Source organism: Eretmochelys imbricata, chromosome 9, assembly GCF_965152235.1.
Source record: "Eretmochelys imbricata isolate rEreImb1 chromosome 9, rEreImb1.hap1, whole genome shotgun sequence".
Lineage (NCBI taxonomy): Eukaryota > Metazoa > Chordata > Testudines > Cheloniidae > Eretmochelys > Eretmochelys imbricata.
The window spans coordinates 44,654,532-44,681,815 of record NC_135580.1 but is presented as its reverse complement, the minus strand read 5'-3'; the positions used below and the strand labels follow the sequence as shown (position 1 = coordinate 44,681,815).

The window sequence follows — 27,284 nt, the reverse complement described above, 5'->3', positions numbered from 1 at the left end:
TATTCTATTTTAAAAACAAACAAAAAAAGTCTGTTCACAGTGACTGCCATTAACAAGGCTAAGATTAACTCTTTATTTCACTGGTTCGGAGCAGTTACTTCTCTGTAGTGTCAAACAAATCAGAGTAGATCCAAAGATGCACACCACCCATACTGAATGAATTACATATTTTCAAGGTGACGCTGTTTAGAAATCGGAAGTTAATTAGAAAAATAAGTGGAAGTCTGTTCCCTGTAAATCTCAATGTGTCTTCCACTGGGTTGGGAACACGTAATTTTGGACGGGTAGAAACAAATTCTGTTGTATTAAAACAGTCCAGTGTAACATTTCAAAGCATCGTCTGTTCAGCATTTTTCTTCATCTCTTCAATAGTTTTCTGGCACAGTGACTGAAAGTAAGAATTTACGTTTATTGAAAAGAGTATGGAACGAGTCAAAAAAAAATTTGACTCATCTACCAACCTCCACAGCTGGAATGAAAGAAACAAAATTTTGCAGATCTAGGTGTGTGACGTACATAATGTAGGTAGAAAATATCGCTACTTCTGCACAAGCCTGCCAGTTCTACTATGAAGTTTGCGTGCCATCGGAATTTTTTGCTTAAAGGAAAGAAAAATGTATCTGAAACAGAACTTTGTTTTGTTTGCAACTTTAAATCAGCAAGTGGTTTTCCAATTTTTTTTCTTTTAAAATGTGCTCCCAACTCTTAGATTGTGTGTGCCAGTTTTTAGCCTAATTTAAATTTACAACGTTTAAAGAATGGAAAAATCTAGGCTTATTATAAAAACACTTTAACATGCCTGTGACTATAGCGATCAGTCCATTTCTATCCGCTAATTACCATACAATAATAAACATTGTTTTAGTTGCTGGTGATATAACTTGCAACAAAAAAGGATTTGATGTTTGCAGGTGCTTATATTGTTTGGCAGGATTCCATTGTGTTGGTCAGTGCTGGGCAACCTGCGGTCCACAGGCCACACGCAGCCCATCAGGGTAATCCGCTGGCTGGCCATGAGACAGGTTGTTTACATTATGACAGGTTTCAGAGTAACAGCCGTGTTAGTCTGTATTCGCAAAAAGAAAAGGAGTACTTGTGGCACCTTAGAGACTAACCAATTTATTTGAGCATGAAGTGAGCTGTAGCTCACGAAAGCTCATGCTCAAATAAATTGGTTAGTCTCTAAAGTGTCACAAGTACTCCTTTTCTTTTTGTTTACATTGACCATCAGCAGGCATGGCCGCCCACAGCTCCCAGTGGCCGAGATAATATCTTTTACTGGAACAGCTGCTATTGGTGGAAAGAACAAGCTTTAGAGCTTCACGAGCTCTTCCTGAGGTCTGTAGAGGGTAACCAGAGTGTCTAAGCTAAACACAAGGTGGGACTGATTGTTAAGCATAAGGGGTTCAAACACACTGTAGGAGATCACTTAAATGAAGTGGGTAATCAAGGGTTCTGCAGGTGGTAGGGTGGGTTACAAATTGGTGTTGTAATGAGCCATAAAACCAGTTGTAATGAGCCATTAAAACCTTAGCTACCTTGTGTCTCTCATATCCTGGGATCAATATGGCTACAACAACAGTGCAGATAAGGAATTCAGGGCACTCTGTGTTATCAGTAATGTGACTACAGGAAGTCATTGCTTTATGTTTTATATTGCATGTTCCACCTAATTGTGTGTCATATGTATTCATCCGTAGCAAGAGGATTCTCTATTTGCAACCATGCCGCCCCTTTGTCCAATTGGGAGTCATTCTAAGGCGCAAAGCCCTAAATCTGTGACAGGCGGACTTGGAGCTTTTACAAAGGTATTTGATTTATGTTCTTGGCTTTGTATAGGGCTGCATGTTCTGGTAGTATCACTGCACACTGGGTTTCGTCACAAAGCGTGTAACTTTTCTAGTGCATGTCATGGTACCATTGGGAGTGAGTTCTTGGGGCCTGACTGCCCTTTCCCTTGTTACGTGAGTAGGGAAATGAAAACTTTTGCAACTGTCAGTAGATTAGTCTTCATTTCCATTCTGTTCTGTTGGCTTGATTGTTCCTCTGCCCTCTTTCCCTTTTCTGTCTCCCTTGTTCCATCTCATTCATCCTTTTCCTTGATGAACCGCTGCCATATTCTAGCAAATCTTAAAGAGCTGTACTTTTATTGCATAATACAGTAGAACCTCAGAGTTACAGACCCCTTGGGGAATGGAGGTTGTTCATAACTATGAAATGTTCATAACTCTGAACAAAGTGTTATGGTGGTTCTTTCATAACCTTACAAAGCTTACAACTAAACATTGACTTAATACAGTTTGAAACTTTACTTTGCAGAAGTAAAATGCTGCTTTCCTTTTATTTTTTAGTAATTTACATTTAACCCAATACTGTCCTGTATTTGCTTTTTTTCCTGTCTGTGTTGTCTCTGTTGCTGCCTGATCGCGTACCTCTGGTTCCAGATGAGGTGTGTGGTCGCCTGGTCAGTTCGTACCTCTGTTGTTCATAACTCTGAGTTTCTGCTGTACATGAAAAATAAACTGTGGTGGTCTGAGCCTCTAGGCTATTTTCCCTGCCGCCTAGTACTTTACCAGGGTTTCTGACTGTCCAATATTGGTGTTTAAGTGCATTTCCCTAGGTGTCACTTGTCCAGATTTCCTTTTAACCAACTGTAGTATCACTTGTCGTCTTGTGAGCCAGTACTCTGCCCACTCCTTGCAGAGGAATGAATAGGATGATCTAATAGAAGAGGATTTCCATTTCTAACTACTGGCCCTGGCATCCAAAGTTACATGTTTATCCCAGAGCTCTGAGCGGCTGCCTTACATTCCTTTACATTGTGAGTTAATTTGGATGAGAGAGGAAGGGTGGTGAAGTGTTTACGGTGCTAGTCCGGGACGCAGTCTTGCTCCGCAAGACTTCCCGCGTAACTGTGACAAGTCACTCCAGTCTCTGAGCCTCAGTTCCCCAGATGGGGATAATAACAGTTAGGGGGATAAATACATTCAAGTTGCTGAGACCCTGTGGTAATAGGGGTCGAAACTGAAATGAATAAGGCACACCTTTTACATAATGTAGCAGGATAGAAAAGGATTTATCAACATTTGGGGTTTTGTCTTGGGTACAGGCCATATTTGGGGCAGGATCCTGGATGGGAATTAAAAGCCCAGAGTACTGCTCAGCCCTGAGCAGACAAATGCATAGTTGAAGCTTCCAAACAGAACAAACACATAGTTAATATTAATAATGACACTTCGCACTTGTGGCTTTCCCATCACTTTGCAAACACTAACTAAGCCTCATAAGGCCCCTTGAAAGTTGGCAAGTATTTGCCCAATTTGACAAAACAGGAAGTGAAGTCAGAGTGGTTCAGAGGCTGTGCGGTGGGAGTTGGTGTCAGAGCTCCAGAGCTTTTGGCTCTCTGTGTCGTTCTCAGCCCGGCAGCTCCTGCCTCTCTCTGAAGACTGATGCTTGCAGATGATGATTTCTTTTGGAGCACAAAGCAGTTTGTTTACTCCAATTTTCCTTATGAAAAGGTGATAATAAAGCAGGAGCCTGGAGAGCTGCCCCAGCAACCACAGCTACCGGTGACTGGGACAACCTCGCAGGCCTCAGGGCAGCAGTATGTCACTGTGAAGGGGAGTCACATGATAGCTTTGTCACCTCAGAAGCAGATCGTGAGCACGGGAGAGGGGACCGCCCAATCGAAGGTATTGAATGTTTTGATATCTTAAACTGCCTGGACTCACTGCAGTTTCACTGTCGCATCCCTACCCTGCTGCTAGCACAGAACTGGGGGGAGAGCAGGCAGCAGTCAGTGCTGCTTCTCTTACAGCCATTGAGTTGGGGGGAGGTCATAGGAAATCAGCTACCTCTGTGCTGCTGCCTTAGAATGCTGGAGGTACTATGTGTAAGGGAGTGCTAGGCCACAGGTTCAAGTCCAGCTCTAGAGGTAGATCTTATTCTCTTATTTTTCATAGGTAATTTTACTTACATGGGGAAGTTAAGGGGGTGGAAACAGCTGCACATTGTTGCCTGCAGGGAACAACCTCCTGCTTCCTATTTACTCCTCCGTTGCAAAGGTTTAAGAGAGAGAATCAGGAAAAACTAGCCCAGAATGGAAACTTTATTTTGCATCAGTGGAACAAGAACGACAGTAGATTTCAGCGTGATGTGTCAGTGAGAGAGAAGCAAAGCAGCTGGGGCATGCTTGGCACTTAGCAGCTCCATGTGTAATGGCTCAACAATCCAGGCATCAAAAGGGTTACTTCCTTCCTTTCTACCCACTCTGGTAGAATAGGTGTATACAGTGAAATCTACCTGCCAAGCACATGGACCAATGTATGCAAAATATATTTTCGTATATAAATATATATTAATATTTACAAATCAGGTAATTGTTCTTTAAACTACCTTTTTGCCTAGTCTGGCAGGTGCACAAATGTGATACTTCCCTGGATGTGTTGTCCGTGTACAAAACTGAGGCTGTTTTAGTTCAACATTGGGGCCAAAGTTTCCAGAGTTTATTTTCATGAGTCAATTGAAACTTAAGTTTCTTCAGAACCGTAGGTCAGCATGTTATCCCCCTGCCTCAGCGAGAGAGACTTGCTGGTGCCAACCTGTGTCAGTTCCTGGACACTCAGCTAGCTACCCCAACAAACTCATCAGAACCCTGCCAGCCCGCATTTTACTTTGCAGATTAACACCAAGTGTATCCCAGGCCCAGAACTCCTCAGAAGCATCCCCCTGTGATGTCTAGCCCCTGTCACTGGACACTCTCTGTAATTGCCAGGTATGCTGTCCCCAAAGAGACAGTGTGCACACAGCTGGAAGGTTACAATTTAGGATTGGGTCCTTTGTAATAACACAGCACTGTAATCTATTTATAGTGAAAACAAAGAGAAGTTGTTTAACAAAGAGCAGAGAGTCATAGATTCAGGTGAGTGTTGAACAAGAATAATGGAAACAGAAATGGTTACCAACAAAAGTATAACGCTTTCTAGAGATTAAAACTTAGGCTACAGTCCTTGTCTAATACAGTCTCTCACCAAAGCTTTTCTGCAGAGCTTGCTGGCTTCCAGTCATCACCACAACCCAGACTTTTGTGAATACCCCTATGCCCTCAAAGGGGTTTTCTCAGCAAATGGATAACAAAGAGGTTCTTTTTCCTTCCTCTTATGGTTCAGTAGACCTTTGAAATGCATCATTTTGAAGTGCACTAACAGATAAGACTCTTCGCCCCTGTTGATTGCTCTCCTGTGTGCTGTCGCCCATGCTGAGTCCAAATTCTCCACTACACCACCCTGTCGTCAACCTGTTTTTTTTCCTGTTGACTACATGCGGATTGGGTCAGCTTTACTGTACTTAATTTATATTTGACAGAGAGCTAACTACCTTCCCTCCTGGTTCTCCCTTTGCTTGGTTACAGACTTTAAGGCATAATATCAATAGGTATACATAACTCCTTCTATAGTGTTAGTATAGACATTTTACAATGATATTAATGACCAGGGTGTCACTGGCTTTCATTTGATACCTCACAAGACACTTTTTGGATAAATACTATGAAAGTAGTGTGTTTGTTTGTCAGGCCTGATAAGAGTTTACTGATATAATAGTGAACCCTTTGCCAGTAGGCATTGAGGGCTTCCTTGGGTCTCATGGCTCTCTGCACTTCACTAAGGCAAACTTCAGGTTCCTTCTGAATGAAGCAGTTTCCTGTGTTGGGGAATATTGAGGGTCCTTGGATAAGTGTGTCACACTCAAATTTTTAATGGGCATTCTGAAATCATGGTTGGTTTTATAGTTATTTTCTCACCAGTGGACTGACCAGGAATGGTTGCGAGTTGATCAGTTTTTTTAATAGTCTCTGACTCTGTTGGTCTTAGTTACATTTTAATGTGTTTGAGTCCCCATTACATTAAGTTTGTTGTTTCAGAATGGGTAACCTGGTAGCTTGTTTAACCTCTGAAATGCCCTGAAATAGATACTAACTTCTTGGGTAACCCACCAGGTGGAATGTTAATTCTCTCCAGGTGGTGTACCATAGAAACCCTGCATGAAGAGTGTCATCGGTTGCTTATTTATTACAGGTCGTTGGGGTTCCAGTCGGTTCTGCTTTACAGTCAACGGTGAAACAAGCTGTGGCTATCAGTGGTGGTCAGATACTTGTGGCAAAATCCAGCTCTTCAGTAGCAAAAGCTGTTGGTCCAAAGCAGGTTGTAACCCAAGGAGTAGCAAAAGCCATTGTGAGTGGAGGTGGTGGAACAATTGTTGCCCAACCTGTGCAAACTTTAACAAAGGCTCAGGTGACTTCGGCAGGGGTTCAGAAAAGTGGATCTCAAGGTTCAGGTAAAGTTTCTTTTCAACTTGGATTACAAAATTCAGATTTCAGAGTAGCAGCCATGTTAATCTGTATCCGCAAAAAGAAAAGGAGAACTTATGGCACCTTAGAGACTAACCAGTTTATTTGAGCATAAGCTTTCGTGAGCTACAGCTCACTTCATCGGATGATTCATTTTGGAACTCTGTCATGCTCCAGTATTATTCCAAACACAACTATATTTCAGAATGAGATGGAAACACCTAGTCAAAACAACATGCTAAGAGATCTGTAGTAAAAATTTATTAAAATTACTAGTGTAGTGTAGTTATATGTAAACTGTCTTCAACAGAAGAGATACCTAGTGCTGTGAGCACAGCATTCTCATGGTTATGCACAGGTTTCAGAGGAGCAGCCGTGTCAGTCTGTATCCGCAAAAAGACCAGGAGTACTTGTGGCACCTTAGAGACTAACCAATTTATTTGAGCATAAGCTTTCATGCATCCGATAAAGAGGGCTGTAGCCCACGAAAGCTTATGCTCAAATAAATTTGTTTGGTCTTTTCATTGTTATGCACAGTGTTCATTGGTTAGCCACTATTTTGTTTGACTTTATTTCAGTTGCCCAGGTTTTATTATGAATCCTACTCTGCAAAACTGAATTTTTAACATGGTTTTCTGTTTTTTATTTCGTTTCTAGTGATGGCTACGCTGCAGTTGCCAGCCACAAACCTGGCAAACTTGGCTAATTTACCACCAGGCACCAAACTGTACCTTACCACCAACAGCAAGAATCCTTCGGGAAAAGGAAAACTGCTTCTGATACCCCAAGGAGCCATACTGCGAGCCACAAACAATGCTAGTTAGTCTTGCAGGGAAATCTAATGAGTTAAATAATGTAATCATTTTGTAATTAATGTGTTAAGCATTTTTCCTTTTATTCTGGTACCTTGGGAGTTAGTAATAGACAAGTTTCTTCACTAAAGAAAAGAGAAAAAAAAGGCATGGTACTGTTCAGTGAGGGGACCCTTGAGAGCTTTCATATAAGTCATCCCTTGACCCCCAGGTTTTTTTAAAGCAAAAACTGCAAATAGTGATCAAGTAAGAAGAAGATTCCAGCCAGTCAGCATGCTTTTTTTAACCCTTCATTGGTAATCCGGGAAAGAGAGTGTACAGCACATTCCTGAAACCTGCAGCTGACATTAAATTGAAAGCAGTTGTGAAAACTCGTGACCAATATTAAAAAGGGACGAGAGAAACTGGTAACATGAGCAAAAAATAAGAAAAAGAAGATTCATCTTGGAAAAGGGCAGGCTGTTCTGGCTGAGGGGGAAATAATCTAAAACACAAATGCTCATATAGGATCTGATCCAAAGTCCAGTGAAGTTGATAGAAAGACTCCCATTGAGTTGAGTGGACTTTGGATCAGGGCCATAGTGAAAAAGCTGGGAAGCAGTATTGCTAAGAGTATTAGGTTGATGATTAAGTAGATATTAGTTTGCAGTGTGTCGTGGCTGCTATAGAAAAGCCCAGTGCTCTCTTAGGCTTCTTATGCAAAGATGTTGCATAATGTATATGACGGGGCTGGTTCAGTTTTGCCTAGAATACTCCTTTCGTTTTTGAACACAAAAATTAACAGAGAGAGAACAGCTAGAGGGAATTGGCAACAGGCAACAAAAATGGCCAAGGAGCTCAAGGGACCAAATTATACAGAAAGCTCAAAGGGATGACAGGGGTATCTTAGCTTTGCAACACCTGAGAGAGCCTGGTGTCAGGGGAGGGGGGAGATCACCTTGACAAATTTATGAACGATATTGACTGGAGCTGGTCAAAACTTTTTTAATGGAAAATGGGGGTTTTGACTAAATGAAATTTTTTTTGCAGAAAAGTGCCTTTTTCCTTGATAGTTTTCAAATTTTCATTGGGAAACCCAAAAAAATCAAAATTACCAGAGGGGTGTTTGCCCATTTTCTGATCAGCTTTGGTATTGACACCATGAAGGCAGAGGAGGAGTTTGAGTGCAATACACGAGGCTATAACCAGAAACAGTGGGATGAAGTGTTTTTTAAAAAAAAAAAAAAAAAAAAAAGATAAATGTCAGTGCTGAAATAGACCTTCCTAACTGAGGTGTTTTGGTCTGTGATATATTGCTGGGAGCCCCATTGCTTGGGACTCTCAGAGCTAGGTTGGGCACAATCCTGCACTAGCAGGGAAATGGACAGTATAACCTGATAAGTAAAGCAAACGTCTGATTCTTTGGAAAAACAGTAACCATTTTGCCCACTTTAAGAGACTGAAAATAGGACTGAGTTCACGCTGCTCTTAGTATAAGTTCAGTAAGCGTATCCAAATGCAGCCTTAGATTATCGCTCTTTGCAAAGTAATCATTGGTGAGTGCTCTGTAACGACTCTGAAATTATATTCAAACACTGGTGAAGTGTATCTGATGTAAAAGCAAACTCAGTAGCATGCAGGGTCATTAGTAGGATTTCACATATGCATAATCTATAAGAGGCTTTTGAAAGAGCTAGTAAATTGCTGGTTTGCATCTGCCTCTGACTGTAGAGACGGCAGAGCAAAACAAAAAAGACTTCCGTGCACCCACAAGCAGCCTCAGTCCCTGTCAGTTTGTTCCCAGAGTCTGCTGAGGTGGAAGAGCACAGTACTACCCCCAGAATCATGCTGTGCCCGCTGCATTGGAAAATCAGTGCATAGATGCTGCTCACTTACGAAGCGCATGGCAGCCTGCGTCACACAAGGCCTTTAAAGTTATATGCACATAGATACCTCAGCTGCTGTCTCTGTGTACCTGTTGAAGAGCTATCATAGAACCCACCCATCTGAGGACAGACATGTATAAGAGAGGAATGTGGTGTCGTTGGAGAGAAGCGAATTTCTGTGTAGTTTCACTGTTGAAATGGTGTGGCTGCTCAGCCTCTGATGCTGAACTCTGCAGAGTCATTGTTTCGATTTTTGTTACAGGTCTTCAGTCAGGCTCTTCTACAAGTGCAGGGGGAGGAGGAGGAGGAGCAGCAGCAGCCCCTGCCCAAAGCACAAGTAGTGGCTTATCCCAGCATCTCACCTACACGTCCTACATCCTCAAACAGACACCACAGGTCAGAGTTGTACTGCATTTTAATTGATCCAGGGGTGCCCAGACCTTGTGCTAGCATCCGTGGTCCTGTAATAGTTGAGTTTCAAATTGAGGGGGAGCCAGACCCTTCTGGAGGGCATGGCCACCTCTCTGCCCTGCTGGCCATTCACTCTCTCTTCTCATCTCTGCTGCAGCTGACAGTATGCTCTGTGCCACTCTCCCGCCTGTGAGTTGTGTGGTGCAGTTTTCTGCTCCCTGCGGGCTGTTGCATGATGCAGAGAGCATTGTTGTTTGTTGTAGCACAAGGGAGTAGTAGGAGGAGAGAGAACATGCACCAGTGAATGACTGCAGGGAGCAAGCGTATTCCCCAAAAATGGGACAGGAGGGGTAGAAGCAACCTCCAAAACAGAGGTGGGAAAGGGGGGTGTTGAGGTGGACACACCAGAAGAGCTAGAGATCAGGGAGGCAGCCCCAAGGGGGAAGAGAGAGCACTAGAAATCGAAAGATGGAGGAGGGAGGTATTGGGGAGAAAAAGCAAGAGTGAGCCATGGGAAGCAAAGCCAGAAAAGTGTGGGGGGGGGGGGGGGGGGCGGCGGCTGGCGAAGAGGCCAATGAAAAAAGCTAACAGAGAGAATGGACAAACAAACAAAACAGGTGAGAGGTGGCAATTAAGTCATGGTATGTGGGGAAGGACTCTGGGGTCCACAGGCTAGTCTGTTAGAGTGGGGTCTCCAGCTGCTGTTGGGTCTAGCATGGCTTCAACTCTGTTCTAGGTGTGACCTTTGTGGAATTAATTAGGCTTCAGAGCTGAAAGGAAGACTGCCCCCGGTCCTTTTCTCTCCGCCCAGCTGTCTCTGAACATTCAGAAGGGAAATTGTATTTGTCACAATGAATAAACTGTGAAGTATGTGAGGCTTATTAAATTACAGTGGATGTGTCTGAGCAGATTGGAACCTGGCTTGTGACCTTTTCTTCTGAGGTTCTCTCACTTCCAGTGTTTCACATAATGTCGCTTTACAGTGAGATGAGAGTGCTGCCCCTAGCAAGAACATCCACTGTAATTAATTGCAAAATGTTTTTTTTTTTTAAATAATCTTTGTGGTAGTAAGTGCTTTGAGCCCTGTGTACTCTCACTGCTGCGGAGAGTGAAGATTTCCTCTAAGACCCTTTGAGGTCAGCAAACAAGATATATGGGCTTTCATATTTCTGTTAACTCCAAATGACAGTAGCAAATCTGATTAGTCTGTGCAACCTGAAGGACAAGAAATCTTTGTTTAAAATAAAATCTCAGATCAGAGAAAGCCGTTACAAATGTCACTGTCACGTTACTGGTGCAGAATTCAATTTTTTTCATACCATTTGATTTCCACTCAGAGAGCCTAACCTAGGTAACTTTTTTTTATTTTTGACCAGGGCACGTTTTTAGTTGGTCAGCCATCTCCCCAGCATTCTGGAAAGCAGTTGACACCAGCCTCAGTTGTTCAGGGCAGCGTAGGAGTCGGAGCATCTTCCACTCAAGGACAGCAGGCATTAAAAGTAATAACTGGACAGAAGACTGCTTTATTTGCCCAGGTAACTTTCAAATATCTTGTTTGTCTCTATTGTTCAAACTATACGTATTGTCTCGTGATGAGGGGAAATAATGTAACACTTTTACAAAAAGTTTAGCCCTCTTTTGGTTTAGGTAGGCAAGCAACAGGTTTTGTACTTATTCCATAGTTTCATTGCAACAGATTGGTTTTCAAAAAAAAAAATCTAACGAAGAAAAAACCTCCAACTTTAGGCTTAGCCTTTTAAAAAAAAACAAACAGAAAGCATGCTTGTACTGTATGTGAAATATTGGGCCAGATTTTCAGACAGTGACCCCTGCATATGCATAGTGCAAATAACTGGACACAATATTGCACCTTGTTTTATTTGGATCCACAGGTTGAGTCTTGCAAATGTCCCATGTCCCTGCATTGTAGACCTGCTCAGAGACTTCTTAGTAACTTAAATTGCAGGTGCAAATAAATGCAGGTTCTCTCTGAAAAGTAGGTTCTTTTAAGGTGTCTCACGTTGGGGACCCAAAAATTGAGAGACCCATAATCATTGGGTCACTTCTGAAAAAGTAGACTCTAATGTAGACAATGAGCAGCTTATAAACAATTGTCTCAAAGTTAAGCTTAGTGATCTGGCTTCAAAAACACCTCTTCTTCCCTCAGAAATATTCTGATTTTTTCTGCTCTAGTACAAAAAGCAGCTGTTTTAAAAATTACTTCATTGGAATGCTTTCTCTTAAACTGAACTCTCTCTTTTGAAGGCGGCTCCTGGTGGACAAACATCGCTGATGAAAATATCAGATGGTTCGTTGAAATCAGTGCCTGCTTCCTCACAGCTCTCCAAACCCGGCACCACCGTGCTGAGAGTATCAGGAGGGGTGATCACTGCAGCCACGACCCCAGCCATGTCCCTCCCGGCAAACGGAGTTGCACAGGTGAGAAGAAGCATTGCTAGTACATGGTCACAGGAACCTAGAAGTCAAAAACAAAGCATCCAGGAGACGCATACGTACAAGACATGAGCACAGGAAAGGGGCTAGCATGATGCTTGGAGACACTTCTGCTCTAATCATCTTTGTCTGTGTGCTTGCATGAGTAGAGCATGAATTTGGCATGGAGTATGCTATGCATGTGGACTCCTCCTAGTTCAGTTGCTCATGACCTCTAACGGGAGGAGGAACAAACTTAGTGCTTTGTCGACATGTGTGCACTGACGTACACGCCTAACCAACTTTATGTTGGTACAAAGATAAAAACTTCACACTCAGGTCTCTGCTGATGCAGGTGTCTGTAACGATATGCAATGTTTGGTTCCTAACCAATATAATCTTAAAGAAATAATTTGCTGTTTTTTCCCCGTCAGTAACCTTTTTTCTTCAACATTATTAGCTCTCTTGTGTTTTCTGACATCTGCTTGTGTTCTTGCCCAATTTTATGCTTGACAGGAAACTCAACTAATTTCTGTTGTATTTTTTGCCATTTGGGCATATTTTATCATTTTACCTGTGGACAGCAGAAGAGGAATAAAACAGCACAAAGATGGATCGAAGTCATTGTAACTAATGCAGCTTCTGTTAAAACTGCCTGTCCTTTGAGTGTTCCAGTGCTAATCATCCTCTGTTATCTATTGTGGGGTTTTCTATAATACCCATCATTGTAGTATCTGAGCACCACACTGGTAAATTAGAGCAGCACAGTGAGGTCCCCAAAAGACTGATATGGAGTGATTTGTTCTCTTCATTTTGCAGGTTCAGGGGGTATATGGGTTATATGTATCTCTTTTTGAAATATAGAATAAATCCAGTCATGATGGAAAGGGTTTGTGAAAAAGAAGGATCTTGCAGCATGCCCTGAAAGAGGTCAGACTTTGGGTTACTCTCCTTTCAAATACACATACTGACTTTGGCTGAGAGAAGACCAGAAGTTGCAAAGTGCTTAAAAGTCTCTATACAACAGGGCAACAAATAACCAGCAGCTGTTACTTAAGTATTGGACATTTGAGATCCTTGACTCTCTATGAGCTTTTTGGTCTCTACTCTGCTGTGAACAGATCTCCTTGAGGGTGGAAGCCTGCAAGGTTTGTTGTCCTGTGAATTTTCAGCATTCGAAGTTTGACCCTTCTGTTTGTCCCTAAATAAAGTGATGATAATGCAGTCCCCGTCAAGAGAGGCATCCCAGAGTGGCAGAGTGAGCCTGAAATAAGGCATTTAAATTCCAAAAGTGTTGGGAAAAAGAGAGCCAAACATTTTGGGGTTCCCTCTAGGCTTTCTCAAGTAGCGGTGGACCACTGCCAGTTATATTCTAATTTATGTAATTTAAATAAAGTCTACTGGTAAAAATTTCAAAAACACTTAAGTTCTATTTTCAAAAATGAATGAGGCATTTAGGAACCTAGATCTCATTGAAAATCTTTGGGACTTAGGTTTCTGAGTGTGTAAGTCATTTTTGAAAATGAGACTTAGCCACTTAAATCACTTAGGTGCTTCTGAAAATTTTACTCTACCTCTTTTTTTATTCTTCTTTCAGTCCTGCTGAAATTGTAGTACTTGTGCTATGAAGGACACTTAAAGCTGTCCTAATATGGTCCTGTCAGGAAAATAAACTTTAACCCCTCTATTGACTTGTCCCTTACACTGCCATTCCCATTGTGTACTACATGATGTTACAGCTGAGTGAGTGGAACAGCAACATCAAATCTGAAGCAAAAATTGGCAGTGATAACTCCAACAAGGGAAAGAATAGCGAGATATTTGGCAAGCTTAGTGGACACAATCAATTTGCAATCAAGTCAGTTTAAAAAAAAAAAAAAAAAGTTGAGTAGTTACTCCTCACCTGCCCCTGAGCTGAGTCCCCTGCCATTTTATAGTTTAATTGTGTGTGTGTGTGTGGTTTGAATCTCATTTTCCTATTTTTTTTAAAAGGATTTCTCTCTTCCCTCTTGCTGTGTGAAAGATCCACACAAACAAATGCACAAAGAAAAAGCTATATGTTTTTCCTCTAATCTTTCAGTTATAATAATCTTAGGTGTCACTTTCCACCTTTGCTAGACTCTCATTCACAACACCACCCACCCACAGTTTGTCTCCAAAAGGGAGAAGAGTCAGAGACTCTATGAAGTCCGCTAAGGACGTTGATGTTGCCTGTCTATTTTACGCTGAAGCTGCTCAGATACTGTGGTGAATGGTGGCAGTACAAAACCCTAAAATCACAAAAGGAACAAGTCACGCTTCTGTCTAAATTTCTTTACCTACTATTAAGTTACCAGTGTCCCTTTTTAAATGAGTCACCTGACTGAACAATGTACTGTCGCTAAGATGTGGATAAAGCATTAACAAAACCATTATCTGTCAGTGGAGGCATCTATAAGATGAAACTGACAAAATGTTTTCCCTTTTTCTGCTGATGGCTCTAGAGCAGTGGCTCTCAACCTTTCCAGACTACTGTACCCCTTTCAGGAGGCTAATTTGTCTTGCTTACTCCAAGTTTCACCTCACTTAAAAACTGAAATAAACTCTGAAATAAGATAACACACTGTGAAATAAAATAACAAAAGTTTCACAGCATGCTATTACTGAAAAATGGCTGACTTTCTCATTTTTACCGTATAATTATAAAATAAATTGCGACCCCCAGGTTGAGAAACACTGATATAGTACATAGAGCAATATAAAGTCGTCTGCATGAAATTCTAGTTTGTACTGACTTTGCTAGTGCATTTCATGTAGCCTGCTATAAAACTAGGCAAATACTTAGATGAGTTGATGTACCCCCAGATGACCTCTGTGTTCCTCCAGTGGTACGCATACCCCTGGTTGAGAACCACTGCTCTAGAGTTCTGACCAGCCTTGAAATATTCAAGATTCTTGTAAACTTTTGTGCTGTGCTAACCTCAACAAGGAGGTAAGCCTCCTGTGTGAATAGGGGACTTGGTTCCTGAGAACGTTGTTCGTGAAGTTCCAGTAGCAGCACAGTAGTTCTTACATGTATGGTCTGTTTCATTCCTGCTCAGAACTCCAGGGTAGTTGCAGGGAAACTGACCCAAAATGTATATGTTTTGGAAATATTTTTAAGAGCTTTGCTTTGCATGATAGTATTCCCTAAAGACAGACAGTAGGACTGTGGATAGATCTAGATGCAGTTGCTTTTATTTCTTTTAAATGCTTCTCTCTAGCAGTATGACAAATTATTTTAAATGCTCAGTAAAATAAAACCGCATTTGACACTGCCATGTCTCTCTCTTTAATATAGCAAGCGGATGGTGCAGGTTCCAGTTCATCTTCCACTGTGGGTCCTGTGGCAAAGACATCAGGACAGCAACACCAAATTTGTATAAACCAGGGGCAGACTGGTGCATCAGGAGCTAGTAAAACTGCTGCTTCTACTGTTGTAAGTGTTGCTTCCTTGATGACTACACCAACCCCTGTTTCTGGCAAAGCTGCTGTATCAGGTAATAAACTTCCTTTCTGCCTTTTGTTACTGGAATTTAGATTTGGACTATAACTCCTTCAGATACCTTGTACAGTAAACAGTAAAATTCAGAGCACTTGCATTTTTGAGCTCTTATCAGAAATTAACTGTAGATTTAGCAATTTCCTCTAGTTTCTAAAATCTGTCTTAGTAAAATGACTTTTTGATTAACAGAAAGAAGGTTGCGAAAAGAACAATGAAAAGAACAATTTGAAATTTGACTTTCTAGGTTATTTGCATATTGAGTGTTTCTGGTTAGAGTAATGACTTTAGCTTTCCTTCCATTAGTGGTTAGTGAGGAATCTCTGTTTTGATGCCAAGTTTACTTTCTTTTTACAAAGATGCATCCCACTTGTCCAAGTACATGGTTGTATCAAAGGGAAAACACCAAAGAGATTTGCACACTAATACTGCAGACATAGGACAGTTTGTACCCAAACCATCAGTTCACTAACGATGGCTCGTATTTCCTTGGTTTAATAATTCAGTTAGTCCTAAATGCATAACATTTTAAGAAACAATTTTTTTCTTATGCATCCCAGCACATTTAAGGTAGTTTCATTTTATTTAAAAAAAAAATGAAAACTGACAGTTTTGTGCATTCTTAATTGAATTCCAATTACCATCCAAATGCATCTTGACGCAAATCCTAATTAGAGAACTGTCATCTAGTAAATAAGGAAGGAGTCATTCACCATTTTCTAACATTAAAAAATAATGTAAAAATTAAGAATTGGAATAAATGTGTTCTAAGCTAGATAATTGCTTAAATAAACATGTATAGATATAGTGTATTCTCCTGGTTAGCAGACAGAAATACCGACTTTTTAGTGTAAAAGCTATACTTAGTTGCAAATCAACATGTTTTAATAATTATACCAACCAATGAGAATGGACTTCTCTTTAGGAAAATTCAAATGAAAAACAAGATTAAAATTATTACTTAAATCAAGGTTTCCTGCCCGCTTACTTAAATCATGATAAAAATGATTATTGAAATCAATCCCCCTTGTAAATATGCTATATGCTCCTATTAGCTTTGTTTCTCAAGGCAGTCAGTATTTATTATTAAAGGGCTTGGGAGACCCAGGTTCAGGTCCATTCACCACAAACTTCCTGCATGACCCTGGGCAAGTCACTTAGTCTCTCTGTGTCTTAGTTCCCCATCTGTATAATGGGGATAATAGCATGGCCCTGCCACACAGGGATGTTTTGAGGAAGACTGTGATGTGCTCAGATCTACTGTAATAGGAGCTATATTGGTAGAATATAATTTACTTCATTTACAGGTTATGTTTATCAGATCCCTAAGAATAAGTTCAGGAAAAATATCAGGGGGTACCTGTGTTACTCTGTATCCACAAAAACAATAAGGAGTCCGGTGGCACCTTAAAGAGTAATAGATTTATTGGAGCATAAGCACCACTGGACTCCTTGTTGTTTCAGGAAAAATGTAAGTCAAGACTTTTGTCTTATTCTGACAAGAGTCCTTTGTGCTGAATATCTTGCCGTGTTCTTTTAAACTCTATAGGTATTAACACAACACCTCAGTCTCTGTTTAAGATTACTGTATTATTTATAGAGTATTTATATATTATATATATATGTATTTATTTATATTATTATTCAGAGTAGCAGCCGTGTTAGTCTGTATCCGCAAAAAGAAAAGGAGGACTTGTGGCATCCGATGAAGTGAGCTATAGCTCATGAAAGCTTATGCTCAAATAAATTTGTTAGTCTCTAAGGTGCCACAAGTTCTCCTTTTCTTTTTGTGTATTATAAATCTCACCTCACAAATATCAAAGCCCTGTGCAGTATAGTTATATAATGTGTTGGCAACTATCCAACTCAGCAAAAAACTTGTTTAACAATTCAGTGTGAGCATGGGCTTGCTAAGAGGTTAGCAAAGCATAACTTATACCATCCTGTTTCATGCAGAAAGAGGGAGAAATATTAGGGGATAGACTGAACTAAGCATTGTCTAAAATGTCTCTTTCCCCCTTCTTTTAGGGTTGCTAAAGATCCACTCAAACCAGTCGAGTCCCCAGCAAGCTGTGCTGACGGTACCCAGCCAGATCAAACAGCTCAGCGTAAATACAGCATCTGGAGGTGTTCAGACTATACTGATGCCTGTGAACAAAGGTAAATGCAGTGGAGGGCACTAGATGGTGTTTGACATAGCAAAGAGCTCAGCCATTCTTGCCATACAGCAATACAAGGCTTACACACACCCAGGAAGAAAGCATGTAGTGGGTTTCAGTTGTTCCCAAGCTTTCATGTTGCACACACAATATAACTTGCTATCAAGGGTTAATAAAACTATCCACCTAAAACAAGGGTGAAGCACGAGCTGGGAAGAGTATCTAGAAGTATGCAACACATCATTTTTATTCTTTTCCTGTTGTCCTTCAGTGATACAGTCGCTGTCTACCAGCAAAGCGTCTGCTGCAACTGCTGTAACTGCAGCTAGTACGGTTGTACCCATCCCCTCCACAACATCTGTCACTAAAGGTAAAAAAATGAATTGTCAATAGCACTCTCAAAGAAACTGATTGTGCCTGAATGAACATGGCTGCCGTATGGAAGTGTTCTGACCCCGTTAGTAGATCCCATTGCCTTTGGATCTGTTTTCCGCTATGTCCATCAATTAGGCTGTAATAGGAATAGAATCTAGGGGTTGGAAAAGTGAACAAAGACACTATGCCCACAACATAGTCCATGGGATAGACATGTACAGAAGAGGATAAAAGAACTTAAAGGAGGATACTTTGAAAGGTTCCCATAGGTAGTAAAACTTGCATGGTGCCAACCCACCACTGTGGAAATGTATGCAATGCTACACTATTCATAGCAGTGTGTGTTAATCAAAGCGTGAGCACTACCCTAAGAATGGTAATTCAGTGGTGTAATCATTTGGCAGTGCTTCCCAGCAACACTAAATGTCAATGACTGTGCCATCCCAGATCTTGCAATTGACAGAAAACCAAGGGATGCTTGCAAGCAGTTCCATTGAAATTGGATCATCCTACACAAAACCCACAAGCTGCTGATGCTGCAGACATGAATATTTCTTACAAGAAGACAACTAAGTGGTTTTGGGTATAGAGTGAAGCTGTATTTCAGTCTCTCTCTCTCCACTGGATGAAGGATGAATGGCCAGCAGGGCAGGGTTGGCTTGTGCTGAAAGTGTAGAATACACACACAAGGTGGGGTTGCATTGCCAGATGTGTGGGGAGAGATCATCCACACATGCAGGTTGACAATATTCCCTGTTCAGTACCGGTCTTTGGAATGTGGATGTGGGTATTCCAGGTGGTTTTAATCATTCTTCCCCACCTCCCTCCTGCTCCCAAATAGAGCCGGTCTGATCAAATGCATAGCTCTGGTTTTACTGCACTCTGAGTTTTATCAGGCTTTTCCCAGCTGACTATCAATGACGCTGTCATTTTAAAAATTTGTTCTGTTTTTCTCTGAAGTTAAGATGGAGCCTGATTCAGCGGGACAGAACTGCCACTCTCTGGTCTCCCAAGATGGTCAAGCAGCAGTAAAAACAGAAGAGAGCTCAGAACTTGGAAATTACGTTATCAAGTAATTGTTCTTTCCTGTCTAAAGAGCTATATGGCTTAGTCTTTGGGCAGGTTATAAGACAGTACACAACAGTATCAGAACACTGGCTGAGGAGTCAAGTGATTAAAATCGGACAGCCACCGATACATTCTGTAGCGTACTATAATCTAGGTAGTCCGTTGGTTGACATTCATTTTCAGACCTCAGTTACATCCATATGTGCAGGATATAGTATTAAAATACTGATTTTTATGAATGGTCTTGTACTCGGAACAGCTAAAAATTAAGCTGTTTAATGGTGCTTAATCATTTTTGGGATTTGCTATGAATATAATCTATTCACTCATAATTCCCACTGCAATTGCGTGTTCTGATCAATGCTGGGCTATGATCCTTGGAATACAACTGAAAATAATTGGGGAAGTGATAATTTGATCCTCCCTCAATTTCTTTTTCTTTAGTAAACCCTGTTCATGTGTGTTACCTCTCTCTATGTTTGTCTGGTTGTGAATGTTATTATTCACATATTGCTGTAATTGTCAAGAGATCTTTCCACATTCTAACTTGGGAGTAGGCCTGGGGATGTGATATCTGATTCCTTGTGTCTTAAAAGCATCTGCACTTCTGATATCGTGGAAGAATCTGGGGACTTCTTTGTGACGCCATCACAAGTGCTTTTTGGAAGCTCTTCACCCAGAGCTTGACCGGCAAAATAACTTTCTGTAGAAATCCCTGAATGTAGGAGATCTTCCCTCTGCTCACAATCCTGCCAATAACTTACATTTTCCTGTTACCATTTTTTAAAATGTCATAGTACTCTCTACTCTGGTGGAGACTTCCATGGGAATGCTAATATGTAAATCAATCAGAAGCCAATATGCTCTTTAAATTTCACCAGTTGGTCTTAAATAACTTCAAGGAAATCCTAGGGAAAGGTCATATTTTTTAAAAATATGGTTACTGGTTAAGTTTGTACCTAAACTTCTACATGTTCTGCTACCAATCAGTTGTCATGGGCTAGTGTTTATCAGACATGCTATTATGTGCCCGATGTTCCCTTGTCTTTCACTGTAATAAAGCAGCGTAGGAAAGGGATACGAGGACCAGCAGCATCAAAGAGTTTGGTGAAGTATAAATCTTGCAATACTGTGAGCACGTTCCTACTGTGAGAACTTACAGAAATAGCGTCTTGCTGTCAGACCTGTTTGACGCAGTGGCGTCATACAGCGACTGTACTGTTAGTAGACATTGCTTAGGCATTACTGCAAGGCCTGTTCCTGAGATTACATCCCAGCAGAATGCAAACCAAAAAGAGACCACGACTGCTTTGAGTCCTGATCCTGGTGGGTGGAACTTTATGCCCACATCGAGAACCCATTCGTTAATTTCAGTGGGGCTGCATATAGGACTAAGGAGCCATCTGTGTGCATACCACTGTAAAATCAGGGACTGGCATGGAAATATTTATTCAAACCAGTGTTGATGTTAACGCATTTTTTCAGGATTTTTTTTAAATTGATAGTGATGTTAGAATCCTGTATATCTGATTTATCTCTTCTAAAAAGTAATTACTCTTCACTGTGGTCTTTCTCTTTGCAGCATAGAACATTTGGAGAATGTCCAGCAACTTTTAACAGCAATAGTGAAGAAAGTTCCATTAATTGCTGAGAAAAGTAAGATCTGTATGAAAACAATCAGTTCGTCGTTCTTATAGCACCAAAGGTGTGCATGGCACTTTGCAGCTGGGAAAATTACGCATAATGGAATGAAGTGAGACCACTGCCTCAGAACGCTTACTTTTGGGTTTTGTTGCTTGCAAAATACTTAGGAATCTAAATCAGTCAAATCCTGCCAACAAAACATGGCCTGTTTTTGGCAGTTACTGAGAGCTAGTTTACACTACAGCTGTAAGTTGACCTAAGTTATGCTACTTCAGTGACGTAAATTACTGTAACTGAAGTCAACTTAACTTAGGTCAACTTACTGCGGTGTCTACACCGTGTTGTGTCAATGGGAGATGCTCTCCCGCTGACTTCCCTAACGCTTCTCGGGGAGTTGGCGTACAGAGTCAACGGGAGAGCGCTCTGTCATCAACTTAGTGGGTCTTCACCTTCCCCGCTAAATCGACAGCGCTGCATCAGTCGCAGCACTGCCGATCTAGCTGTAAGTATAGACAAGCCCTAATATTTGTTGTCTTGCCTGTATGAGAGAGACAGGGTAGTTCACACTAGAATATTGGTACGTATCTAACCAATGATGGCAACTTTTAGGCAACCATCAGTCCGTTTCATTTGTCATTGATCAGGAAAAGGTCCTTTTTAATTGCACACCCACACACCACTCGTGATTGGGAAACATACTACTAATGAGGTTTCCTTAGTAATGAATGTACTTCAGTGAGGAGAAGCTGCTGGAGACTGGAAAGGACAGACTGAATAAAATCAGTAACATGAGCAAAATGGTGGTAGTGGGTTGTGCAGTAAAGCTTTCATTGCTTCTTATTTTAGGAGTCCTATATAACACTCATGGATCTGCTGATAGGGAGTTAATACCCTCCTCCTAAATTTGTGCCAGTAAAAACTTCTTGAGATGTCCTTTGCTTTATTGTTGCATTTTCTATTTTGTGTTTATATTTCTAATTGTTAGCCAAATAAGTGTTTTCAGAAGGAAATTACTTCTGACAATAGCAAAGCACCACTGAACTTCTTCAGTCGCGTTTTGTCTTTTGGGAGTTTAAAATATGGTTGGTCTCACATGTATCAGCCTAACTTGACAAAGAGAGAGAGTGATGGTACAACTAAGAACGTACGTGCTGTGTGCAGGGAATGTGCCCACTCTTTATAAGAGCATAGAATTCTTTGTGCTGTGGGGACTACACACAGAGAGCCCATTTTTCCCATTCTCCCCACCAAGCACAATGTATCCAACGAAAACCTATTTGGGGTTTTCAGAAATTGCCAGCAGCAAAGTAGATTAGATTTCAGAGTTATTAAAATTTTACTGCAGTTTTTTGGCTGTGCTCTCTTTAGGTGAAGATGTCAGTTCTTTCCGTGCCAGTTCGGTGGAACAGTATTACAGCTGGAATATTGGAAAACGAAGGGCAGCTGAGGTAATCCGCTCTTCACATGTTTGATAAGTACTGGGGAAGCTTCTGCATAGGGAAATCTGGAGCTATTCCAAAGTTCTTAGCTATGACAAAAAATACTCTCTGATATATTGGAAATGGAGGCATGTTTCACAATAATTTGCACGGGCTTCTTTCCATGTAGTACCCCAATTTACTGTTACAGAATTAATTAAATGTAAATAACCTTAAAGGTCAATTTTCAGTTGCTTCAACTTAAAATCTTTTTGGAATATTTTTAAATTGCTGGGCTGTACAATATAATGCAGTGTTTGCATAGCCTCCTCCTTAAACATTGTCTTCATATGCCATCATTGTGTGGCATAATATTGTCTCTAATTTCTCCAAATATATTTTCACTATATTCTCAAAAAGAACAGGAGTACTTGTGGCACCTTAGAGACTAACAAATTTATTAGAGCATAAGCTTTCGTGGGCTACAGCCCACTTCATCGGATGCATAGAATGGAACACATAGAAGATCTATATATACATACAGATAAGTTGGAAGTTGCCATACAAACTGTGAGAGGCTAATTAGTTAAGATGAGCTATATAATTAATATTATTCTCCTGCTGATAATAGCTCATCTTAACTAATTAGCCTCTCACAGTTTGTATGGCAACTTCCAACTTATCTGTATGTATATATAGATCTTCTTACGATATGTTCCATTCTATGCATCCGATGAAGTGGGCTGTAGCCCGCGAAAGCTTATACTCTAATAAATTTGTTAGTCTCTAAGGTGCCACAAGTACTCCTGTTCTTTTTGCGGATACAGACTAACACAGCTGCTACTCTGAAACCTGTCACTATATTTTCTATCCCTGCCTGTGCCTTTCTATTATAATTGCTCTGTATCGTGTTCGCTCTTTGTAGAAGGACTGAGTGAGTTCTGTTCTCAGGCAGAGCCATTATTGAACTAGATTCTTAATTCATTGTGGAGAAATATTTTGCATAATTGTTTTGGAGCTATTTTTATGGTGTTGCAGTTGCATTTTCCTATTGTTTACATAATTTTTCTCCCTTTGTTGCTATGTGAAGGACCTGTGTAGGAAACAATGCGGCTGACTAGATGCAGCACGGTTCTGGTGCACAGAATTAAACAGGCTGCAAAACAATAGAGATACTTATTTCCCTCTAATGGCTTTCAGTTATTGTGATCATAGGTGTTGCTTATAACAATAGAAGGCTGAAGTTCAGCCAGAAGTGTGATTGATTATGTTGACTATGTACCTAACTTATCCGCTGTGAGGTAGGGATCTTTCAGTTTGACACAGATGGTGGGAACAGAAACAGAGTTCAAATTACCTGTCCAAGGCTACAGAATGACTCAGGATCAGGACCACCAATCCATGCTCATTCTTTCAGGTCATGCTGCTTTCTGAGGAAGTACCTGGTGTAGTCACAGTCTCCGTATTCTTAGGACCCTAAATTACTGCACTTTACCATGTTCTGGTCTCCTAGAACTCGAACGTAAAACACCTCGGCTAAACAAAGCACTCACTTTGATTTCCCACAGTGGCAACGAGCAATGACAGTGAGAAAAATCCTACAAGAAATCATAGAGAAGCATCCCAGATTTCACAGCATCAGCCCCCTGAAAACCAAGCATGTGGTGCATTGGTGTCGATGCCACGGCTACACTCCGCCTGACCCTGAAGCCCTAAGGAACGAGGAAGATTCAATAGAAGATGTGCTGACTCAAATCGACAGTGAGCCAGGTGAGCATTTGAGGGAGGCCAGCTCCAGTGCCCTTTACCCCCAAAAGACATTGCCTGGTAAACACCCCACATCTCTCTCCCACTTTATTCTCCAGTATATTCCTGAAGCTATTTTCACTCTGTTGGAACTGCAGAAATTAGAGATCAGAAAGGCCTAATAGTACATCTGCCCCTTCCTCCTACCAAACCAAATTGTTCCTTACTGTTTGTTTTCAATGCTCTGTGCAGCCTAGTTGTTGACATTACAGTAGCATAGAGAGGCCCCAACCAATTTCAGGATTCCATTGGACTAGACACTGTACCAGCACAAGGTGAAAGACAGCCCCTTCCCTGAGGAGTTTACGGTCTAAGACAAAGAGTGGGGGAATGCTGGGGTTTCCATCGCTGCCTTGTGGATAGTATTGCACAGCTGAACACATTTCACTGTCAGGAATCTTCTCCCTACAACTTTCCCCTTTCTCCCTACAATCTTCTCCCTACAAAATTTCCCCTTTCTGAATTTCATTCCACTCTTTCCTGTGCTGCTCCTTTGTATCACTTTCAAATAATCCCTTTCAAAACCAGATCCCTCTCCTAAAGCTGGATTCCTCCCCGGTCTGATCTCAGAATGATTTTATTGATCTGTGAAAAGATTGATCCTGGGTTGCGCCCCTGGCAGTGTATTGTGCTGGATCGGGTATGCCTGGCTAAGTGCGGCTGAGACCCCTGGCCTCCTGCATGATTAGGCATGTTACAGAAGTGATGTGCTTGTGAAATAAAGGGAGTAGAGACTGAAGGGTCGTCAGATTGATCTTTGCTTTCCGATCACTTCCTGTTGGCCAGCATGATTCTGGGACAGTAGTCTGAGGACATTAGACCTTACTGGTTTTGCCTTCCAGAATGGAGCATGCTTTCCCAACATGGAGTGAGTGAGAGACAGTTAAAGTGGGCCAGGGAAGAAGAAGCAGTCCAAAAATCAGTGAAACAGTAGTCAATTATTTAACATTAAGAGCAAGGACGCAACCAATGGTGGCAAGACAAATAATGAAATTGAGTGTTAATAAATCTTTATAGTCTTCTTCCCCAGCAGACTGCAAGCGTGCATATAGAGCCAGCTCTCTTGGTTTAAAGAAACTCCATGGAGGGTTTTAATTTGCCTAATTAGACTGTGTGTCTTTGAAAGGAAATTTGTTCACAGCATGGGAGGCTGTTCTGCTGCTGGAAAATAAACCCAGGGTGAGAACATGAAACTGGCCTAACTCATGGGAGGCCTGGGGGAGAGGCACTGCTTACACCTACACAGAAATGAGCCTTCCACCTGTCTGCCACCAGGCCGTCCATAACCACGGGACGGCTCCCTAGTGGGACTTAACAGCTTTGATTTTACACCACAAATGCCACTTGTGAAGATAAAGTATCAGCTGTCATGGGCACAGGGGTAACTGCACATCTGTCCTTTTCCTGAACTCTGAGCGCAGCCCCTCTGGTGTCAGGCCTCAGGCCTTTACCTCTCTAGCATGGAATTCTGCAGTTATCCCACTCTCAGCCCTGGGGTACAGTACTCTGTGTATCAGCTGTGCTTGCCTGGCAGGTCCAACTGGGATCAGACACCATGGTTCTTCCCTTTGGGAGTCTGTGACCAGTGGTATACAGTGACCAGGACAGCCTTCTCAAAACCAGCAAATTATTTTAACGGTAGGACAAAGCATTAGAGAGAGGGTGTTCAGAGTCCACATGTATCTATCTTACCTCACGGCTTACCATCCCCAATAGTAGCTTGGGCAGGCCTAACTTCTTCAGACACCCCCACAGGGCCTGCATGTCAGTCTAGTCCCCCAGAACAACTCCCTAGCAGCTGCCTCTTCTCTTGAGTGAGTCCCTTTTAATCCAGCCAGAGTTCCTTTGCGCTTGTCAGCTCCCAGGTTTTGGTCGTGCTTGTCAAAACCAGTTTGGTAGGCTCAGCAGGAGGTCAAGACAGACTCCTCAGAGAAGGGGTAGTCAATTGGCGAACCACGGGCCAAATCTGGACCAACCGTTGCTTTTGAACAGACCGCAAAAATTTTTTATTTACTTACTCTTACTTTCATTATTATTGTGGTATGAAAAATGTTTCTGTAGAGTCTGGACCTTGACAATACCTTGACCAAGAAATTTGGATCTTGACAAAAAATAATTTGACTATGCCTACCTCAAAGACTGGCTCTGCCATTGTCCTATAACAAACAATCCTCAAGCGTTAGCGGGAGGGGGTTGTTATCTTGAGCAATTCTTCTGCCCATCCTGCTTGTTTTTCCTTACAGCCTGCTGTTCAGCTAAACCAACATATTCATACAGTAAACATCCCAATAACCACGTCAGCGTACAGTATTCATCATTTACTACAGAGTAGCTCCATGGCCTTCACAGAATTTAGCCACTACTGCCTATCTTAGTCACGTAAATATTTGTACTGTGACTCCTGTCTTCGCTCATCAGTAAGGCTGCGTGTCTGTCACAGAGGTCACAGCCTCTGAGAAGATCAGGCAGCCCCGGGGCTAGCCACACCAGCTGCTGCTGGGACAGTTTGGGTGTGGGAGGGGGCTCAGGGCTGGGGCAGGGGATTGGGGTGTGGGGTGGCGTCTACCTCGGGGGGGGGGGAAGTGGGGCTCCCTGGAAGCGGACAGCATGTCCCTGCAGCTCCTAGGTGGAGGGGCCAGGGGGTTCTCTGCCCTGCCCCGCCCAGAGGCACTGCCCCCGCAGTTCCCATTGACTGCAGTTCCTGGCCAATGGGAGCTGCAGAGCCAGAGCTCGTGGCAGGGCAGTACCCGGTGCCCACCTGGCCTTCCCTCCCACTAGGAGCTGCTGGGCCACATGGAGCTGGGTAGGGAGTTTGCCCCTTCCCCCCAAGAGCGACTGCGCCGCCGCCCCGGCCCAAGTTTAGTTAGTGTTTGTTTACTGCTCGTGACCTGTTCATGTCTTTTACTAAAAATACTTGTGACTAAAACATAGCCTTAGTCATCAGTAACGTTCATGGAGCTAATAAAAGAGCATGATTGTACTTTTCTATTCCTCACTCTGAAGCAAGTCACAGTTCAGCCAGCTTTGGCATCCACAACTTGATGTTTCGTAAAATTTGTGCTTGTGGAAATAAACGTGTTGTGCTTGAGCTGGAAAATGGCGTGGTTCTTCGAGTGCTTGCTCCTGTCGATTCCAATTAGGTGTGTGCACGCCTATTAGGTGTGTGCACGGCTGTCGGAGAATTTTTACCCTAGCAACACCCGGTGGGTAGGCTGTGGAGCCCCCTGGAGTGGTGCCTTCATGGCTCTTGATATATACCCCAGCCGACCCAGTGCCTCCTCAGTTCCTTCTTACCGCCCGTGACAGTCGTTGGAACTGTGGAGCTCGGCTTTGCTGCTCTCCACTCTCCCTAACGTATTCCTCATAGTTTAATAGTTAATACTTATAGTGGTAGTTATCGTGTTAATAGTTATAGTTGTTAGTGTTA

At 42.0% G+C, this 27,284-nt stretch overlaps 1 protein-coding gene across 4 annotated transcripts in view; it reads left to right on the top strand.

Annotated features, from left to right (window-relative positions):
* The window catches only part of YEATS2 (YEATS domain containing 2), a 75,394-nt gene that overhangs the window by 35,939 nt on the left and 12,171 nt on the right, over window positions 1-27,284 (top strand). For all 4 annotated transcript variants that reach the window (XM_077825861.1, XM_077825860.1, XM_077825862.1 and 1 more), the window contains 14 exons: window positions 1,701-1,808; window positions 3,519-3,692; window positions 6,075-6,333; window positions 7,004-7,165; window positions 9,286-9,419; window positions 10,811-10,969; window positions 11,700-11,873; window positions 15,187-15,385; window positions 17,416-17,547; window positions 17,818-17,916; window positions 18,882-18,993; window positions 20,572-20,645; window positions 22,002-22,081; window positions 23,620-23,821. In XM_077825861.1, coding sequence (XP_077681987.1) covers window positions 1,701-1,808; window positions 3,519-3,692; window positions 6,075-6,333; window positions 7,004-7,165; window positions 9,286-9,419; window positions 10,811-10,969; window positions 11,700-11,873; window positions 15,187-15,385; window positions 17,416-17,547; window positions 17,818-17,916; window positions 18,882-18,993; window positions 20,572-20,645; window positions 22,002-22,081; window positions 23,620-23,821 — 2,068 coding nt within the window. The remainder of the gene's footprint in view (window positions 1-1,700; window positions 1,809-3,518; window positions 3,693-6,074; window positions 6,334-7,003; window positions 7,166-9,285; window positions 9,420-10,810; window positions 10,970-11,699; window positions 11,874-15,186; window positions 15,386-17,415; window positions 17,548-17,817; window positions 17,917-18,881; window positions 18,994-20,571; window positions 20,646-22,001; window positions 22,082-23,619; window positions 23,822-27,284) is intronic.